Consider the following 17,302-nt stretch of genomic DNA (forward strand, 5'->3'; position numbering starts at 1 on the left):
GTGGTGGCACTGGGAGCTGGGCTATGGGGGACTCCAGCCACCCGAAAATTGTCTATAGCCCCCTCCCAGTGACGCCGTTGCCAGGCCTGATCCCACTGGGGCTGCAGCCTCCGTCAAGATCAGCCTGCCCTCCCCTGCACAGATCTGGGGCATATGGCCCCTATGCCCTGGTGGGGAGGGCTGGGGCTGGGAGGTGGCACTGGCCTGATCCCGGTGAAGGCTGCGGCTGCACTGAGGTTGGGCCCAGCGGTGGTGTTGTAGCACCTCCTGGCCTGAGTGGAGCGCAGCTGCATCCTCTGCTGGGAACGTGCCCCCCATGCTCTTCTGTGGTGAGTGCCCCCCCGGATGAGCTGCTTGCGGCTGTGTCCCAGCCCCACCCTGGCTGTGCAAGGCCTGCCCCTGCTCCAGCCACAACTCCCTCCCTGACCAGTGCTGCAGCTGCCCACACTACCCCATGTTTGTGGGGGGGCACATGCCCCCAATCTGTACCTCACTAGTTCCATGTATGAAAATAAAATCAACCCCTTGATCCCAGGTTAATACAGCCAAGGGTTACAAAAGCTCTTTATACCCTAGCACTGCACTGAAAGCTTATGTTGAATTGTTGGTCCACCATGAGCCCTAAATTCTTTTTCGTGTCACTGCTTTCCTGAATGTTTTTCCTGCATTCTATAGGTATGACCTACATTCCTTATTTTTAGATATATAACTTTGCTTTTTAGTGGTAGTAATACTAAAATCTGTACTAAGCAAGGTTAGAACTTGCCTAGCTTACCAAGAAATTCAGATAGCTTTGGGTGACTGCTCTGTCTTCCATTCTTTGTTATTGTGCCAGTCTTTGTGCCATCTGCATCAGTGGTATTTTTTATATGTTCCAAATCTTCTAAGGTATAGAAGTAGTATAAAAAACCATACTGGTCTTTGTAGAAATGTAAATGATTTCTCTCCTTTGCAAGTGCTTTTTGAGATCAATCATTTGGCAAGTTTTTTTATTCATTTAACTTGTATTCTACTGATATTATATAGTGCTTTTTTTAATCAAACTTTTAATATCAACTAAAGCTAGTTGATATTCTCCTGCCATTCCCTGAAGTCATAGCCTATCCTCTCTGTGCGATGGGATGTGCTGCAAAAAATTCTCTCTGCACCCATGCACATTACATCCTGAAAAAACCCTTGGTGGCTTCTTGTTCCTGCAACACACTGACCTCATGCATAGCATCCTCTTCTCCTCCGTGCACCTCCCTTTACTGGCAGGCTTTCTTTTGACGTCTAGCCCCAGGTACCTTATGCTAGTTAAATACATACACAGCATTACTCGGGGTTGTTGGACTTGAGGCATAAATGCTCTGTCCCTTGCCACAGTGACAGTCCTTCAGTTGGATAGAACTTAGCTCCGTTGCACTGCCAACAGGAACAGCTTCCAGAGAATTCCTCTTTAGGAACTGGTTGTAAAGCACACCACCTGCTTATAATCATCTGGGTGGATGACATGGAGAGAGATGCTGTAAATCAACCTTGGCCACCCAGGATTTAACCCCTTTATTCCTGGATTTCTCCCAGAAATGATGAGGCAGAGTCAAGTGCTGGCAGCTAGATCCAGAGGTGGATCTGGAGCAGTGCAAGGAGCTTCAAGGGTGAGTTGGGGACCCAGCAAAGTCAATGGCTGCTTGGCATAGCAGCAGCTAAGCTGTGTCAGCCAGGCTAAGAACAGAGTAGCTTGTTCATGATCAGCTCTCTGCAGTGGAAGAAGCTATGAGAGGGTGAAGAGGTGGGCTGCAGTTAGTAAAGGCAACTGCATACCAGGTCCAGGGGCTGCCACTCTTCTAAGTAGGTTTCAGCCACCTAGGAAGCAAGAAAACCCTCTCATTTATCTCCTGTTGTTCCTTATGGGACATAAAAATGTTATTGGGAACTACCAGTGAATAATTATAATCAGCACCAGACCAGTGGGAGGTATAATCTGCTCATAATTACTTGACTCGTTCAAGGGGCAAATGCTAAAAAGATGCACCATTTCCCATCAGATTCAGTCTCCTACAGTTGGCTTAATACAAGACAAATGTTGTCCTTAATAGCAGAGATTTTATTGAAGCTGAAAGTGAGAACATACCACCAGTCTCACCTGTCTGACTAAAGTTCAGGTGTTTTCTTTGGTAAACGTGAGCAAGATCTGTAATTAGCAGCATTGATATACAGATGAACATGCAGTACATTTTCCACACTTTACTAGGGTACAGAGAGGCACTCACTGGTGTGAGCACAGAGTTGGAAGCTGTGGACTCCTGGATTTTAATCCAAGTTCTGCTGTCAACCTCATTCTGACTTCAGCAAATTCCTTAATCTCAGAAAATTAGGGCATTAGTTAGCATGTCTGCATCCTGAGAAGGAAGCAGGATGCTGTTGAAATGGATGTTTGTAAAGTGAAATAAACTCTTTACCTACTAACTATCATGACCAGATACAGCAGGATTTAGAGCATATGTTTGTGCTCCCAGGGGGTCAGTGAGCTTTTGTCTTAACTTCAATGACAGGAGAGAGAGGCCTGTGTAAAGTGCTTTTGAAAAGCCCACTAGAGGGTTTAACATTGAAGGGAGAGAAAAGCTACGATTGGTTTCTGTGGATACTGGTAGTGTCCTTGGAATGACACAGCATTCAACTTTTTTATATTGCTAATAATGCTGCATTTGTTCCCAGGACCAGTCCTGCCCATGTTTCCCATTGTCTGTCTTGTATGCACATTCCACCTGATCTTTGGTGGTGGTTCATTGTATGTAGGGCTTGTCACCTTTGGTTACCGATCTTAAGCAGCCAGCCAGCAGTACCAGTGGCCTAGGCTCAGTTAATGAGACATGAACTGTATGTCTCCTGTATATTCCCTAGTGGAGAGTATATTTCCCATCCACAGTCCCACCTCAAAGTTGGTACCAATTCTCTACTACAGGGGTTGTCAACCAAGGGTACGCATACCCCTGGGGGTACTTGGGAAGGCCCCAGGCTGTGTGTGGCAGTGGTGTGGAGAAACGGGGCCACTTCCAGTTTCACTGGCGGCACTTCTGGTTTTGCCGTCTGGTTTCGTTTATGCATGCAGGGGACCTCCCCTCCTGCCTTCCCGCTCATTGACCAGCTGGGGGACTCCCTGCTTTTTGACTAGCTTCTGGGGGTACACCAACTAAAAAAGGTTGAAAACCCCTGCTCTACCACCATTGTCAGGCTGAAACAAAAGAAAGTATTGATGGGAGATGACCCAGAGAGTCATTATCAGGGAGATGCACGGAGCAGTTATGAAGGGGATATTTGCACTGCCAGTCTAGAAGATTGTTTTCTTTAGACCCCTAGTCTGTCAATCCAATTTGAAATTCCTAAATTTGCACTTGTGATCTTGCTGTACCTGGTCATGATTCCAGCCTGGAGCATTGTTGTCATTTTATTCTGAGTGCCACTAGTAACCAAGTCTTAGAAGGAAAATTTGCAACTGTCTGTTTGTGTCGCAGGTTTAAACCCCACTCCCAGCCACAAGAGGTTGCTTGGTAGTGCAGGTGGAGCACTGGATCAGGCTTCTCTTGCACTGGCAATAAGGTGCAATGCGATCTAATGCATGATCCCACAGTCACGCCTTCTGCCATGCACATGAGGCATGGCAGGGGGCACGATTATGTGGATCATGTATTGGATCACTTAGTACCTTTATCTGCATGTGTAGCCCTTAGTGAGGCTCATTTTTGGGTTTACTCCAGAAACAGAATGCCTTGGATAGACTCAGTGGGATTCCTTGATGTTAGACGGGTAAAAAGAAAAGTTTTCAATATTAGAAAAATCTTCCTGTTAGCAAAATCTACTGGGAGTACAGTTTCTTCAGACACGGTAGAAACCCCATTGTTAAGTCATGTGGACAAAGCACTTGAGTCTACTGTAGAGAACATTCTTGGCACGGCCTTAGGAAATGAACCAGATGTCTTACTTAGTGTCTTCCATATATATCTGGCCTAACTCTCTCTCTCTGTGGTTTGCTTATAGGTACAAAGATGATGTGGACAGTCCTGTGGAAGAGAATGGGAAGCAGAAAGTCTTATACAGCTTAGAATTCACATTTGATGCTGATGCCCGTGTTGCCATCACAATCTATTGCCAGGCTACAGAGGAATTCATCAGTGGCATGGCAGTGTAAGTCCTGGGTAAAAAGGGGTGCTGATAACTTAAATTACATGCATCTGAAACTCATGTTTCCTATTCTAGTAACAGTTGAGAAGCATATTCTGACAGAGGCTGGAAAACAATGGTTCTCCTTTTGTTCTGTTGTATTTGCTTTGTTCATTTGATAACATTGTACATTAGTTACTGTTTCCTCTGTTATGCAGGTCTTCAATGTGGGGTAGGTGGGGGAGAAACCTGAAGTTGTTCTGTTTGTCAGGCAAACACAAGGTGTGATACAGTGGAACACTCACCATGCCTATGCGGTGCTTCACAACCAGCTTAATTCTCACTAACTTCCCCAATTAAGGACAAGCCTCTCACTTGTCTACTGTGGCTTTTACTTCAAGGCCTAAGTTTCCACTCAGAGTTGATCAGTGGTCCCATACACCTGGCTGAAGAAGTGGCATTCTTTGAAGTAAAAGCTGCAGCAGCAGCAGCAAGAGTACTTTCATGGCCCTGCTCAGCTCTTTGCTGTGGCTCTGTTTATTCCTAGCTAGTTGGCAACGCCTGATCTGGGGGAGGCATAAGGCGTACGTGCAGTGGCAGGAGCCCCCCTGTTCCCCTGGATGAGCCATGGCTCCGTCCCATGACCTGCACCGGCCCCAGGGCCCCATTCATCCCAGCCCCTGCCCCACTCCCTCCCTCACTGTGGGGGCCTCAATCTGCACCCCACTGCCCCTTCCCTTCCCCACATCCCTTCTCCCTCAACACTTACCTGCTGGGCACTGCTCCACATGCTGCCAGGCTGTGTTCCTGGCCGCCTTCAGGCTGCAGCTGCATGTCTGTCTGTGCATGCCCCTCCCCCCTGCTGCAGCTGCCTGGAGCCTGTACCCGGACTGCCTTGTGGTCCTCTGTGCTGCCACCACTGCCCCAGAGGTGGCGGTGTTGGTGATGGACTGGAGCCTGGGTGCAGACTCCAAAACCAGATGTGCTATTAATGTGTTAAAAAATTGAATGTGAACAATTAACGCATTAATTGCGTGCATTAACCACGATTAATTGACAGCCTTATAATTTATTTTAATAGGCAGGTGGGAATGAATCTCAATTCCTTCTACTTTTTTCATCTGATGATCTTTGAAAGGACTCCATTCTTAGTACATTGACTCTACCGGTCCAAACATTTCTATTAAGAAGAAACATCTGAAAATCTAGTTAGTTAAGTTTAAAAAAAAATCACTTGAAACACTTTCAAGTCTAGTAGAAGTTGAATATTATCATCTGCAGCCATAGAGAATATGGGGAGTATCAACATCCTTTTCATAACCACCCTTTAGGTATTTGATGACGGTTATCAAATACATGTCCCATCTTTTCTTCTCTAGACTAAGTAATCAGAGTTCCTCCAACTTTTTCTCATAAGTTGTCTTTCCCAGATCTCTGGGAACCTCTTTTGTTACTCTTTGCTGGACTGTAATTTCTTCATGTCTTTCTTGAAGTGAAGTGCCCAAAACTAGGTGGAAGAGTCCAGATGAGGGCTCACCAATGCTGAATAGAGCAGAAGAATCATTTCCTTTGACTTGCAAGGAACTCTCCTGTTAATACACCCCATGTTGTAGGCTTTCTTTGCAACAGCAGCATGCTGTTGGCTCATAGTCAGTTTATGGTCCAGTGTAACCCCCAAGTTATTTTCCACAGTACTGTAACCGAGCCAGTCATTCCCCAGTCTGTATTTGTGCATGTAGTTTTTCCATAGGAAGTGCAGAATTTTGCATATGTCCTTTATTAAAGTCCAGTTGCTTAATTTTTACCATTTTTTAATTTATCAAGATCATTCTGAATCCTAATCCTGTTCTCCAAAGTGTCTGTGATTCCAGTCCCCTTTGGTGTCATCTGCAAATTTGTTGAACGTACACTCAGTCCCATCCTCCAAGTCATTAATGAAAATATTCAACTACCCTGGATCCTAGACAGACCCTGGGGGGGGGGGGGGGGGGGGGGGACACAGTAGCGAGCTACAAGAGTCAGGTATACCTATCCTACAGGCGCTGGAGTCTGCCATTGATGGCCAGTCGAGGCTTCTTCCAGCGTGGTGTTATCCTCCAGAAGGGGGTTGCTGACTGGTCCTTCTGGCTGGACATGTCAGGTGCTGGTCAAGTTGGAGATCAAGAGGGCGCCGCTGAGGGTCACTTTTCACTGCTTTTTATCTGTCCTTGGCAGACTTTGGTGACTCCCCAGTTTTCAGGTTTGCCCAATCCAGGGGTCGTTGACCCTCGTGGGACTTCCCCCTCGGTGGCTACTGGATGGCATCTGTCAGCCCCAGGGGTCGTCCGCATGTATGTGCAGGTTTGGGAGTCCATTGATGAATTTTGAGTAGGGCTCTGGGAGCGGTTGATCTGGAGATATTCAGCCCAAAAGTTGGTCCCCGGCATTGATTAACTCAGACCAGGGCTTTTAGCCCTTGAACAGTGAAGTTTAGAGAATTCCCGGTTGCTACATTGTCTCCTGTTGATTTCTTCCCTTGGTTGATCTGTGGTTTTCCTAGGTGTTAATTGCTGCCTGCTACTGTGTTACGCATTCAGTCACTGATTCACTCACTCTTTCAGGGGCCCTCCTGATGCAGGGAATGCGGCAGTTTAATTTCTGCCCTTGTTAACATTGTTACAGTGTATAACTTACTTCTGAAACTAAACACTTTTAGTTAAAAGGTGAGGAGTAGAAAATATAAGCTACAAGAGTAATGCCATGGTACACAAATAGATAAAAATACCAAACTACAAGGGGAGATGCAAAATACACACATACAAACTTTAAAACACAATTCCTTAACTTATAGTGAAAGAAAGAGGAAGGAAGAAAAGGTAGAAGAAGAGAAACATATCCAAAGAGGGGAGAGCAAATGCAGGCAAGAGGAAAAGGGGGCTTTCTGCTACAGGAGAACCCTGCTGAATATTTCCTGTCAAGTAGACATCATGTCATCGATGACTCCTCCTTGAGTACAATGATCCAGCCAATTATGTATCCACCTTAGAGTATTTTCTAGAGCAGGGGTTTCAGACATACAACCTCTGGAGACATTTCCTTCAATCTGCATCACTCCTGATGGGTGTGGGAATTTGGGGGTGGGGCCTGCTGCAGAATTCAGGGAAACAGGGCCCCATTGTTGATGGCCTTTGGGGACAGGGGAGCAAGCAATGGCTACCACCACTCACCCTTGTGCTGCTGTTTGCCATGCTGCCACCAGGTCTGTGTCCCTCCCACGAGGAGTCCTAGGGTCTGTATCCTGATCCAAGAGGTGGGTTGAGTATGAGACCCCCCTATTCTAGGATGCATCTCCTTAGTTTACCAGTGAGAATGTCTTAGGATACATCAAACCTTTCCTAAAGTCAAGGTGTATCACATCCACAGAACCCATTCTCTGGGTTACACAGAATGACTGTAATTTACATTTTCATGCGAATAAGATATGCCGTTAGGCTTTTGGTTAAACTGCTACTGACAGTCCTAGATGCCCCCAGATAGAGTACTCACTATTAAGCCAACCTGGGTCCTCTGTAGGTGAAGAACTCAGGAAGTTGTGGAAGACTTTTTTTCATCCCTGACTTTAGATTAACTGACTGAGAGCTCTCCCGGGTCAGTGCTAAGAGTTTTGCAGTTGTTGGGTTCTGGATTTCAAAGCAAATGTACATATAATTTAAGTAATCTGTTAAACTTTCAGTCAGGGAAAAAAAACCCCCAAACTTTATGAACAGACTTGCTTGTGTTTTAGGTGCAATATAAACATCCTGTTAATGATCAACGAACATGGCATTTTTAGAAATGAGACCAAAGGCTCAAAGCTCCCATCCAGATGTGCATTCCTTCAAAGTTTGGAGGGCATCCAGAGCTAAGATTTTGGATTAGGCTCATCTCCACTTCTGTTAAAGTCTTCAGCTGTCTTTATTTTGTGTATGGTAATAAATTAGCTCTTTTTAAAGAGTTCTGAATCCTTCTGGAAAAAACCCTGAAAACACTTTCTGATCGGATCCAGTTTTTCTTGGACAGTGCAAATGGCTTCCTTAGAAATCTTGATGAAATTTCCATGTTCTTTTCCTTTGGTCTTTAAAATGCTTCCTTTGAATTTAGTATTAGTGAAAGGTGTTTAGCACTTGAAATCCTCTCTTCATAGGGCAGGTATAACATGGATAGATAGGCAGCACGTCCAGCTTTTGACTTGGCGCTGTGCAAAGTGTCCCTTCCCTTGAGCTGAAAAGAGAAGCAACTCTAGGACTGGGACTGGAGGTGTTCAGGTTCTATGGCTATGGTAGATGGATTTAAAAATGATTTTTTTATCATGATTTAAATAGATTTTAATCTTGTTTAGTCTTTTCTCTACAGCACTTATTTCTCCTCGAAAACCATTCAAATTTGTTGATTTGCTTCTAAATATGGCCTATGAAAATTTGTACTACTTTTGTTAGGAGCATACACATTTGTTTAATTATAGCTTAAATACATATATTCAGATTCAGTTAAAAATTTTTTTTTCATGTTAGCAAATGGTGAATACTCTAATTTTTATTTACTGAATGACTAATCTTTTACTTGCAGTTTTGTTTTAGGCTGCATGGTGAGGGAACTGGAATTCAATTAAATGCACAAAAATGGCATGTTAAGATTCTTAACTAGTCCCCTTACCCGTCTAAAAATGTGCTTGAAACATTGAAAAAAAAGTTTATCAAAATATGTTTTACATTTCTAACTGATTGATTCATTAGAGGAAGTTTTACCATTAGAGGTGCACTCATACATCAGTCCGATATTGGATCGGTACCAATAGAAACTTGATTGTATTGGAGATTGGCCTGATGTGGCTGATAACTTGGCTGATAAATGCCCGTGCATGCACAGCACATAGGCAGTGAGGAGCACAACCTGGCAGCTTGGAGAGCTGCATGCAGCTGGTAAATTCATTGTAGTGGGTGGGGAGGGGGAAGGGAAGGGGTGTGGGGGGCAGATCAATGCCCCCCTGTGGTGAGGGAGGGAGTGGGGCTGGGTCTAGAGCAGGGGTTGGGGCAGGCGCTGCCCAGCCGCAGGGTGGAGCGCGGGACAGAGCCGCAGCTCATCCCGGGAGCACAGACTGGGGGAGTTGGCTTCTGCCATTGCTCAAACCCTGGGAGGGCATGGGGTGTGGGAAGGGTGTGTGCCCCCAGATCTGCGCAAGGAGGAGCAGGGTGGGTTGCAGCTGCGGGCTGGGGCCAGGTCTGTGCCAGCCTCTTCACAGCATGTGGGGGGGTGTGGTTGGGCCGGGGCTGCACTCAGGGCAGGCAGTTGTCCCCCTCAGGGGAGGGGGATTATAGGGGGGCTATGGTAAATTTTGGAGTGGCTGCAGCGCCCCTCATAGCCCCTCTCCCAGCACCGCCGCTGCCTGCCCGAAGCACAGCCTAGCCCAGCCCCCACCCCGCACAGATCCAGGGGCACGTGCCCCCACCCCATGCCCTCCCATGGTGCACACAGCGGTGGTAGCCGCTCCTTTCCCTGCATCCTCTGGACGAGCTGTGGCTCTGTCCTGTGCCCTGCCCTGCCCTGCCCCGGCTGGGCAGTGCCTTCCCTAGCCCCTGCCCCACTCCCTCCCTCATCGTGGGGGGCATTGCCCCCACCACACCCCTTCCCTCCCCCCTCCCCTTCCACCACAACAGACTTACCAGCTGCATGCAGCTGTATCGGAAATCAAATCGGTATCAGTGGATATGCCTCTTTAAAAGTCAGCTATTGGTATCGGCCCCCAAAATTTCTATCAGTGCACCCCTAATTACCATCTAGCCATTAAATAGAATCACTTTAGACATGGTGCTCATAGACAAAGTTCTAAAACAAGTAGATTCTATAACACAGGCCTTTTGCTTTCTACTACACTTCATAAAAAGCTTCCTGGTTGTTTTTTTTCAGCTCCCAGTTCTGCACGGTCTAGTTCACTCAGATCCAAATTGCTGACTAATTTGAAAATTCTTGATGCACTTGAAAGAAGCTTTTATTATCAAAAATTGGTTTAGCACATTAACAAACTCTTAGAACCAATACATGTGCTCTCCTGGAGCAGACTTGATTAATCTAATTAGAATGTTCTGATGTGCTGCAATGTTGCATGTATTTAGCATCCTGTGTTTCAAAATGATGGTGGGGGTGCTTTAAAACTAATTGAACAAGCTTTGATTAAACACTCCCACAGCAATTTTGAAATGTGGGATGCTGAATACATGTGATACTGTGGTGTTTTAATTAGAGCTTCTGTCTGAGAGCTGCTCTAATTAAACACCCTCTCCTCCATTCCCCCTTGCTGTGCAGTATGTGTATAGACACCCTCTGGTACTAGGTCCTTAGCCATGATTTTTACCAGTTCAATGGTTCAACTTTCTTAAAAATGAGACAACAAACTTACTTGGCCTTAAAGATGATCATATTCTTCTTTAAAAGCAAATATTATCTTAATCAGATTTGATTTTTCAATTAAAAAATGTTTTATTTTAGAGAGAATCACTTTTTATGTAACCTGACCACAGCTCATTCAGATAGTGGCTTCTGCCAAAAAGTAGACTTTTGTTCTTGAATGCTGCCTATTTTAGCATGAAAATGGGATCCTCTGTTAACATTGCTGCCATGCTAAACAATTGCAACAGCAGTGGTATAGAAATTATTTCTCCAGGATGTGGTGGCAGCAGTGACCCACTATGCAGGTCCTTAGACTAAAAGTCAAAACAACTTGGTTCTGCCTTTGGGTCTTCCCTTACCTTTTGAGCAACTAAATTGTGCCTCAGTTTCCCCATACATAAAATGGGGATAATATTTGCCAGCCTCTGACATGCTGAGATTCTTGAATGAAAACTGTAATATAAGTACAGAGTGTGTTTTTGTAGTAGAGGACAATGGATTCTTTAGGAGCCAAAATCCTTATTTCATGCAGATGTGGTGGGCAGTAAGGACCTGGGGAAGAAGATACAAATAAACTGCTTTAATTCAAACCAGGCTATTTTCCCATGTTGTGTTGGCTCTTTAAGCATGTCTTAGGTCGAGTGCAGCTGCCTGAAGTGGGCATCTCTGCTTCTCTGGATTCAGAATGCTGCCAGTAAAAGCCTTCTTTTGAAGCTCTGATTTTAGCTTTGCAAAGCAGTTCTGAAATGGCAACACTATAATTACTTTAATTTATTCTTTTCAAGTTTTGGTGAAAAAAATCTGGGTTGCATTTTTAGAACTCAGAGTGGAGAGCTACATTTTAGCACAATAATTGAAATTAATCTTCCCTGTCTCTGTTTTGTCTTTTTTTCTTTCAACTGCTTTGAGTCCCAACATCCAAATTCAAGGGCCAATGCATTTAACATTTACAAATCAGTTCTCTTTTTGTATCAGTATATCCAACAATTGCCTTGGGAGCAGAATTTCTTTAGAAAATAGAATAACTTTTTTTCTTTAAATGGAAACCAGTCCCTAAAGCGGGGCAGGCTTTCTGGAATATTGTCAAAGGTAGAAATTTGCTCTTAAGCCATGACCAGCCTGCAGCGTGCTCTGGGGAGGTTCTAAGTGGCTGAAATCTGTTTCTGTTTTTGCTTCACTGAAATAACCTTCCCAGTATCCTAATCACGCCAGTAATACTATGGGCTTGAACCTTCTGCTTTAAAAAATTGGCCAATGCTGTGGCTCTGCTGTAATTGGGGAAGGAGGCTTCTCTGGTGTTTGGGAAGCATCCTGTATGGAGATTGAGTTCATATATGAACCACAAAGATCTCCCTGCTTGCTTCTTGTGCTGCTCATTCCAAAGCGAATAGGTCTTTTTGACCAGAGGAAAATTCTTCCCTTTGCAAAGAGAAAATTGGTCTATATCAGGAAATAAAGGAAATCCTCTGATCAAATTGCTTGGGCTGCATTTGAAAAGGAAATGACACCAGCACTGAGGCTGATGCCTCGCTAGCATGGTTCCAAGGAACACTTAACAGATCTCTCACTTCCCCAGATAACTGGATTGGAAATTATTTTTTAACAGTCCTACTTCCTTAACTGGTTTCTCAGAATGCTTAGCATCCTGCCAGGCAAGGTTCTTTGGGTAGATGTGATATCTTTTACCAACTAGTTTTTATTAGTTGGTCTAATAAAATATATCACATCTACCCAAAACCTTGCCTGCCTATGTCCTTAGACCAACACGGCTACAACCAACAACCCTGTAGCATCCTGTCACTTTCTCTGTCCTCTCCCCAGTGCCAGCAAAACTCTCAAGCATTTGGCAACCAGCTATTCCCTACTGAGCATATTGGCTAACAACCTGTGAGGAAAGTAAGAGTGTGAGTGTTGGGGTAGGGGAGAATGTGCAGCTCTGTATTGAATATGTGTCTGCTTGCCTGTTGGAGGTACTTAGTACTATCTGCTGGTGTTGCAGTTTTCTGTGGAACCTTCCTGAAGGAGGGAAAACTCAAGTTCACAGAGTTCGAGGCCCAAAAGGGGCCATTAGATTTTTCTAGTCTGACCTCCTTCATATTACTTAAATTTAATCTAATCTTATGCATAAATACTTTAGTTCAGAGGTCAGCAGTGCTTTCTGGTGGGAAAGACACAGGGGATGCACTGGAATGACCCAGCTCAGGTCTGAGGTAGGTATGCACTAGGACCCAGGCATCTTCTCTGCGTCTGCCTGCCCCATCACTGTGGGGTGGTGCAAAGATAATTCCCACTTCTCCCAAGCCCCAGTGACTTCCTGCACAGGGTAGTGCAGGCAAAACCCCTGCTGCTTAAACCGCACAGCTCTGCAGGCCACATCCAAAGGCTAGCAGGATAGATCCAGCCCATAGACTATAGGTTGCCGACTCTGCTTTGGTTGGATTAAAGCATTTCTGTCTCCAGAAGAATAAGCTGCATGCCCCGCATACTGACTAGGAAAGATCAAGGTGCTACAAATTCACAAAGCCTCTCTTATGGCTAGGAATTGATTAGATGAAAGATGGTCAAATGGTCCCAGGAAGTGATCCATATCTCATGCTGTAAAGGAAAACAGATCTCCCCAAGATCTCTGGTAAGTCTGACCATAGGAAAATTCTTCTCTGGCCTAATTCTGGTGATCAATAAGACATTGAGCATATATGCAAAAACATCAGTTAGACAGATGTTTAGCTGCACTGCCTCAGCATTCTGGTCCATGAGGTCCAGTGTCCCATCTGTAGTAGTTTCCGAAACCTCAGAAAAGGGCAAAATCCCTTCCACAGCTATCTTTACCTCTGATAAATCCAGCCAAACATGCCCTGGGAAAGATGTTCTGATCCATGGCATATGACCAGATGAGCCATGAGATTTGATGATAGCAGGGATGCTTCATCAAGAGTTTTCTCTTTAAGAGCATGACTTATTTATTTATTTATTTTGTTTACTTGTCTCCCTAATTGCTGGATGTTAGTACTTCTGCGTTATAGACCGACTCTTGCCTGCTACGTCTTGATCTAATGTTTAATAACAGTTGGGAGGTGTTATCAATGCAGTAGGTCACAGCAGTATGACGAGACTTGTATCTTTGTGACACCCTCTGCTCGAGTTCCCTCAGACAATGCCCGAGTTTTTTAATCACCAGTGGAATGGAATTCATATATGGTTGATCAGTTCTCTTTATTGTTAACTTTTTTCTTTTTATTTATCACTGCTACTATTAACTAACTTCAGTACAACTTGTGTCTCTATCCACTGTTTTACATACTTTTGTTTCTATCTTCAGAAAACTTTGTTGCATTTATTCACCGTCACCACAACAACCCAGCCACAACAAGACAAAGTCCAATCCAGAACTATTTACATTTTTTTTTTGGGACCAGGGTATTGCTTTCAGTCTATTCTTTTCTTCTCTTTTCCTTTTTTTTTGTGGGGTATTATCCCAAGGAGTTCCTCTGTGCACACTTGCCTCCTGCCTGTTTGGATGAGGGAGCAGCACAAACTTGGGCTCTTCTCCCTGATTCACCCCATAACACTGGCAGTCCCGAGTGAATTCTGTCAAAAACAACAATAACAAATAAACTCGAACAGGATAAGAAGTAACTTTCCCTCTTTGAAAAAGCTACGAGCATCCGCCGCTCCCTTCTTGCGCTTTCTGTTTTTCAACCTTTCATCCTCTGAGCAATCGACACATTGCCCTACTTCTTCAGAGACTCCAGAGTCTCTCTTCTGGACATGTCCTGTCCTTTCTTTTAGGCAGAACCATCTCCTGGGACTTCTCTGTCTCTGACTCCTTCCTCTGAGCCTGTGCTCCGTTCTCCCTTTTTTCTCTCACTGCCCAGCTCCTCTCTGTGTCTTGCTATCTTAAAGGTACAGCTACTCCTAAAATGGTGTTCTCCCAGTGCAAACTTCTTTCCATTCCCTTGCTCTTATTTATAGCTAGTCCCTCTTCACATCCATGTTCTGGTGTAGGGGGCCAGATGAGGGGTGCAGGGCCCAGTTGTGGGCCAGGTTGGATCCTATGCTGCTTTTGCTTGGACTACCACCAGACTGGGCCCCATCTGCCTCCACTGTTGAGTCAGGGCCCCACACTTCCTCCACTCAGCCCTGTGCTGCAGGATCAGGCCCCACTCTACCGTTAGCTGGTTCCTGTGTGCCCAGACTAGGTCCTGGCCATGTCTACACACTTTTCCAGTGTACTGTTTGGCTGGCAGGACTCCCCCATGGGTCCAGAAACCTGTCTTCTAGAAGGGTCTAATCTTCTTCTTCACTCTAAGTGAAGTTAGTGCTTTGCCTTCCTTGAAACGTATTCCAGTGATTAATTTCTCCCCCGGTTTGGAAATTGCGTCTCTTTTTAAGGTAGAGTTTGATGATCTTAATTTCCAGCCATTGGATCTTGTCATCAAAGTTGAAAAAAGTCTTCCACTACTAGTTTTTTTTTTTCATATGCATAACTTGTATAGAGCGTAGCTATTGTTTTACCTTCTTTTGGTATTCTGAGTAAATTTAGTTCCTTGAACCTGATCTAATAAGGCTCATTTTCCAACCCTCAGAACATTTTTGTGGCTCTCCTTTTGAGCTGTAGTATTTCCACATTCTTTAAGCATGGACATCACATCAGGACCAGGTGATGCGTTCTAGTATCAAACTTGCTATTGCCACCTTTGCCACAACATGATACTGAGAGCTCATGTTAAGGCAGTTATCTGGAGTTGCTGCTTCCCAAAACCATCTCTCATCTTGTAAATTCCTTTCATCTGGCTATAGTAAAATATATTTTTGGATTGTGACCATCTCATTAATAATGTCAAGTTAATTTGAAAAGGACTGCCTTTCCTGAAGCAGTGCTGGCTGAAATCAACCATGTATATAAAAATATGTGTATGTATGTTAATTTTTGTTGATATTCTAAATTAATCATTCTATTAATTTGTTTGCAGTGACATCAGGCTACCTGTTCATGATTCCCTGAAACATTTCATAGTAAATATTGGAATTACATTGTTAGTCCTCCAATCCTTTATAATTTTCCCCAGTTTTCAAAGGTCTGTTATTTAACAGTGGTTCAGAGGGCTCCTTAGCAAGGCAGTTTAAGTCTTCTGTTTTCCTTACTTGGGCCTATTCATTGTCTGGTTTGAGGTGAAACTCTCTCCCACCTTCCTTTGTTATGGATGCTAAGTGTTCTGTTCCTTCCACATGTCATTACATGGAATGGGCTATATTCTTCTGCTTTGTTTCATAGTCAGATCAGAAATACTTCTTGGATGCTTCTGTCATTTCTATATCACTGTTCACAATTTTACCAACTACTTCTAGTAAAGTATGCATACTTGACCTGTGGATTTTTTCATAATATTTTTTAAAAGTGTGCCAGTTCAATCCTGTTAGCTCTAGATGGTTCTTTGGTTTCCCTTACTATATTTTTAAACTTGAAATGTACTCTCATTGCATTTTGCATCTCCTTTTGCAGTTTTTGTTATATAACATTCATTTTATTGCTGCTTCCACATTTTCTTTTTACCAAGATTGCAATTTGCTCAGTAACAGTGTTTTTTAATATATCTATGAAATTGTTTTTTGGGCATCCAATAAAATGTCCCTGAACAAGTTCTAATTTTTGTTAATAACTTACTGTCTTTAATTTATTCCTAGTCACTTATGCCAATGATTGCTTTTTAGTTTTGGAATATTAGTCCATTTTAAAGTTCCAAACATGTATGTGTATATTTGTTGGCATATTCTGTTCACACAATGTAAAAATAATAAAGATAACCAGATCTTTATTGCTTATACTTAAGCAAATGCTAATCTTTAGGTCAGCAACTAATTGATGTCCACCAATATTAGGTCCATGTGTTAGTATATGACTTTGTTAGGACATTTTTTCTCTTTTTTTTTTTTAATGGGAACTTTAATGAGGTTTTATAACTGGCTACATGAAGGTTCCAGCAAATGTCCCTTATATTGAAGTCACGTTTAAGGGTTACACACACACATGCACGTGCACACCTGCTTGTGACAAGTGTTGATTAAGGAGCAGTTCATCCTGTTCTCCAGTGAAACTTTATAGTTTCTGGGGAAAAAAAGCCCACTCTTACACCCTGTCTTTAGGCTTACAAGTTAGAACTATAGTCTGTAAGTGTTCAGTCTCCTCAGATTTTTTAATTTTAACAAGAAATGGGGCCTTTGCACTTTTCCTTTCTTCCCCTATTCTGTCCTTATGGAAGAAGCTGTGATAAGGGTTTTTAACTTTCAGACTTTTTATGTATTAGCATCTTTAGCTGCTGTTTTTTATTACTTGGGCTCCTAGCATCAGTGCATAGGCAATTAATTGTGTTTCTCCTGGGTTCCTTTGTGCTTGGCTTTGTCATGCATGTTCTCAGTGAGGGTGGGTTATAAATTTAAGTGAGAGGAAGACCTTGGTTTCCCTGTTATCGTCCTCTTTGCATGAGTAGTTTGAAGCACTTCTGAATACCTTAACTACACAGGAGACTGATACCACTCTACTACTGAGACAGAGAAGTCAGAACTGTATAATAATCACTTCTGCATATTGTTTCTAGGCAAATAATCCCCAACATACCTACAGGCTTGGTGGCGACAATTTGACTTGCACCATGACTGAAAGGTGTCACAACCCAATGATTTTTAGTGCCTCGGCACATTGGAATTTTCCCGCCACTTGGTGCTTTCTTTGCACGATGGATTTCTCAGCTGCAGAGAGAAA

General features: G+C 43.8%; 1 protein-coding gene across 1 annotated transcript in view; it reads left to right on the plus strand.

The window, feature by feature from the left end:
• The window catches only part of MGRN1 (mahogunin ring finger 1), a 148,574-nt gene that overhangs the window by 36,591 nt on the left and 94,681 nt on the right, over window positions 1-17,302 (plus strand). Inside the window, exon 4 of the mRNA XM_025193207.1 lies at window positions 4,018-4,164. Coding sequence (XP_025048992.1) covers window positions 4,018-4,164 — 147 coding nt within the window. The remainder of the gene's footprint in view (window positions 1-4,017; window positions 4,165-17,302) is intronic.

The sequence above is a fragment of the Alligator sinensis genome, unplaced genomic scaffold, assembly GCF_000455745.1.
Source record: "Alligator sinensis unplaced genomic scaffold, ASM45574v1 scaffold1389_1, whole genome shotgun sequence".
Lineage (NCBI taxonomy): Eukaryota > Metazoa > Chordata > Crocodylia > Alligatoridae > Alligator > Alligator sinensis.